This window comes from Uranotaenia lowii, chromosome 2 (genome assembly GCF_029784155.1).
Source record: "Uranotaenia lowii strain MFRU-FL chromosome 2, ASM2978415v1, whole genome shotgun sequence".
Taxonomy (NCBI): Eukaryota; Metazoa; Arthropoda; class Insecta; order Diptera; family Culicidae; genus Uranotaenia; species Uranotaenia lowii.
The window spans coordinates 11,297,505-11,301,209 of record NC_073692.1 but is presented as its reverse complement, the minus strand read 5'-3'; the positions used below and the strand labels follow the sequence as shown (position 1 = coordinate 11,301,209).

Below are 3,705 nucleotides of genomic sequence, written 5' to 3'. Positions count from 1 at the left end.
TGGTCATTTGAATTTTAGTGGTCATTTGATAATAGTTTTTGGATATTGAAAAAAAATGGTGATTTTCCATGAAAAAGCCCGTATAGAAAAAATGGCTAAAAACCCTATGAAATGGTTAAGTTTGAAGAAAAAAAGAACATGGGAACAGCATGAGAACTTGGGAAATTGCATGAAGGTAAAATTTAATTTGTTTATGAGGCCAAAAAAATTGAGAAATGTTTATAATTTTTGCCCCTAAATGTATGCAGCAACGTTGTCCATCTTTCAAGTCTTTTTGTTTTTGAAAGAAAACGTTGAAAAATTTAATTTAATCCCAACAAAATACTACTGTTATCGATGCTTTGAGCCTTCTGCGCTCAATAGCATCAAAACAATAAATTTGAACATGTCGAAACACGTAAAACCCAGAGTGATCAAAGTTACCCCGAAACTCGAAATCTGGTTTTGTAACAAACATTTAATTATAACCACCAATGTCGTCTGAATTTACTGCAATCAATGATCATGTTTAATACTCTTCACCTCAGTAAGGGCTTCAGAGCTTTCAGATATTACGAAAAAGCAATCCCTTCCAAAATATTCGAAAATTAATGAAAAAAGTAATCAAAGTTCCCCAAGTTTACGGTACTTTTAAAAAATCTTGTAAATGAACTTTGTATGCGCTTGTTTCTTCTGTTCAACTCATCGTTGAAATCCGGGGTTTTTCCTCAAGTATGGAAAGTTTTTTTTTTGTTCCTATTTTCAAGTCGGGAAAAAGTCTGACATTAAAAATTACCGGGGTATAGCAATCTTATTGTGCATACCGAAACTTTTTGAAGCAATAGTGAATGAAAAAAATATATAATCAATTAAAAACACTCATAACTGAAAAACAACATGGGTTTGTTAAAGGACAATCTACAACGACTTAATTACTTGAATTTGTTTCTTATAACATCCACTGCATGGATCAAGAAAATTCCGTTCGGGCTCTAAACACGGACTTCAGTAAAGCTTTTGATAGAATCGACATTCCTTTGTTAATTTTTAAACTACGTAAAAACGGTTTCAGTGCAAAACTGCTGAAATGGATTGAGTAGTATTTGACAAACCGTACACAAATTGTTAGATTCAATGGTTCACTTTCGAAAAGCATCTGGTGTGCCTCAAGGCTCCCAATTCGGTTCCTTATTATTTATCGTATACGTCAATGACATTACTTATTTACTGAATCAGCTAAACGTGCTTATATGTGCAGACGATATGAAGCTTCATATGAAAGTCAATAACGAAGAAGATTTCAGAGTGTTTCAAAATGAAATGAAAAATTTATTCATGCAGAAGAAATCCAAAATATGAGCGCTAATATATTCATAGCAGCTTTGCCTACTAGCGACACGTCGCATACGTCGCGACGTTGAAAATAATAACGACGCATCGGGAGTTTCCTAGGACACTTGAAGTATGCGATTGTTGGCCCAAGGAAAATGTACAGTAAATAACGTAAACAATGTTCGAGTATTACATCAAAATTGCCTACTAGACTGAAAAATGAATAACAAACCTGCGAATGACAGAAACCTCGCTAGTAAAAAGGCGTCGCTAGTCCTACTGTAACTATTCGGTTTGGTGCTTTACACATAGTATATTTTACAAATGGTGCAGTAAAAGTATTCTTGAACTAAACGTGAAAAAATGTTCAAATATAGTATTTACAAGGAAAAAATATCCGTCATATGAAATTGTTACATTAGGAAATGAGTCTGTGGAAAGAATCAATAAGATAAGAGATCCAGGTATAATATTGGACTCGAAACTTACCTTTGTAGATCACTATAACTCAGAAATTCAGAAATTAAAAAGTATGCTTGGCTTTATAAAACGTTTTAGTTATAATTTTCAAGACCCATATACAGTAAAAACATTGTACACAGCTTATGTCCGATCCATACTTGAGTATTGTTGCGTTGTGTGGTCCCCCTTCCAAATTTCTCATAAAAACCGTTTAGAATCCATTCAAAAACAATTTGTTCTATTTGCTTAGCGAAATCTAGGATGGTCTCAAGGCCAATTACCATGCTACGAATCACGCTGTTAACTAAAAAATATTGAACCATTAAGTGTTGGAAGAGATTTTGCTGCAATCTCTTTTGTAAACGACAAAATTAATCAGCGTGTTCAGTCTACTCATCTACTAAATCAGTTAAACTTTTATTGTCCGTGTCGGCAGTTGAGAACCAGAAATCTGTTGATTTTAACCTCTGCTCGAACTGATTATGGAAAAAAATAGTCCAATCAATTGCCTAATGAAGAATTATGATAAAAAAACTACCAGAACATAGATTTTACTATGTCTAAACAGCAGCTTCAAAGTGGTTTTTACGGTAACAGGCACTGAAGAACCTAACATTGTAGTATTTAACTTAATATTAAGATTGTAATTCCTAGGTTTAAGAATGTATATATGTAGCCTACGATGTTTGGCGAAATAAATGATTAAATAAATTAAAAGACTAATAAAGACATATTTAAAAAATATATATAATGTAAAACATCCTATTCAAACAAAAATTGAATAAGTTTTGTGGCAAACAAATGTTGCATCCAACCCTACTGTTGCATGATTCTCCGTTTGGTGATATCGTAGTCGGAGCATGAGATGGTTAGCAGAGCAGTTATGCATGTAAGTTTTCGAAAAAAAATCTACAAACGGAAAAAAATATCGATACAAAATATCAATCACAGTTTCGTTACCAAGTTCACTGATGCAAAGCAATATGTTCGCTAGTGAAAGACGGGAGACACGACTTCACGATCGAGCCAAACCGAATTTTTCCAACCAAATATTTTTTTGTTTCATTTTTAATTCTCGCGTTATACCGACGGGGTGGTAGCAAAGTAGAACTTTTGGGCAGAAAATAGGAATTTCAGCGTCAAAAGTAGAACGGTATGTTGCGCTTCAAAAGTAGAAAATGTCTAACTATTTACTCACTTGATTTCGCCTGCACCTGAATGTTGGTTTCATTTTTTATCCAGGATATGTATTTTGAAACGTCTGTAAAACCTGCGTAGCTGTCAGTTGAACAGAAATTCGTGTGATCCGGTCTCTTTTTTATGAACGATACAATTCCGGATAGATACCACCTGTCCTCTCGTTTGACAAACAATCCACCTCCACTGTCCCCGTTGCAGACCGTTGTTCCGTTCTGATGACCAGCGCAAAACATGCCATGATCAATGGTGTGTCCAAAGTAGTCACGATCACTGATCAAACAGTTCACCGGATCGATCATCGGTAGTTCCGCTTGCCTAAGCTCAGGAGACAGTTCATCGTTTTCTATCATGCCCCATCCTATCGCTGTTCCGTTCCAACTAGACATCACTGGATCCACATTGAGACAAGCGGGTAGTATGTAATCGTTGAAACGCACCACTTCTCCCAGCTCCAACACAGCAATGTCATTGCGCAAGTTATCACGACTAAAATTGCTGAACATGTACTCTCGTGCACCGGAAATTCCTTGGTTGTAACGGAGTTCATTTCTTCTAAATTGTGGATTCCCAATCGAACAGAAATTCTTTTCCGATTCAACAGTTGGAAGGTGTTTTCGTTAAATAAACAATGTGCTGCAGTGATGACGAACTCTTTGCTGAGTAAAGTTCCTCCACAAGCGTACGTCAGGGATCGGCCATCTTTATGATAAATCGCAGCATGCCAGGGCCACT

The 3,705-nt window shown here is 35.7% G+C and overlaps 1 protein-coding gene across 1 annotated transcript in view; it reads right to left on the bottom strand.

The window, feature by feature from the left end:
* The window catches only part of LOC129741064 (coagulation factor IX-like), a 10,733-nt gene extending 7,257 nt beyond the window's left edge, over positions 1 to 3,476 (bottom strand). Inside the window, exon 1 of the mRNA XM_055732764.1 lies at positions 2,972 to 3,476. Coding sequence (XP_055588739.1) covers positions 2,972 to 3,476 — 505 coding nt within the window. The remainder of the gene's footprint in view (positions 1 to 2,971) is intronic.
* Positions 3,477 to 3,705: the final 229 nt, after the last annotated feature.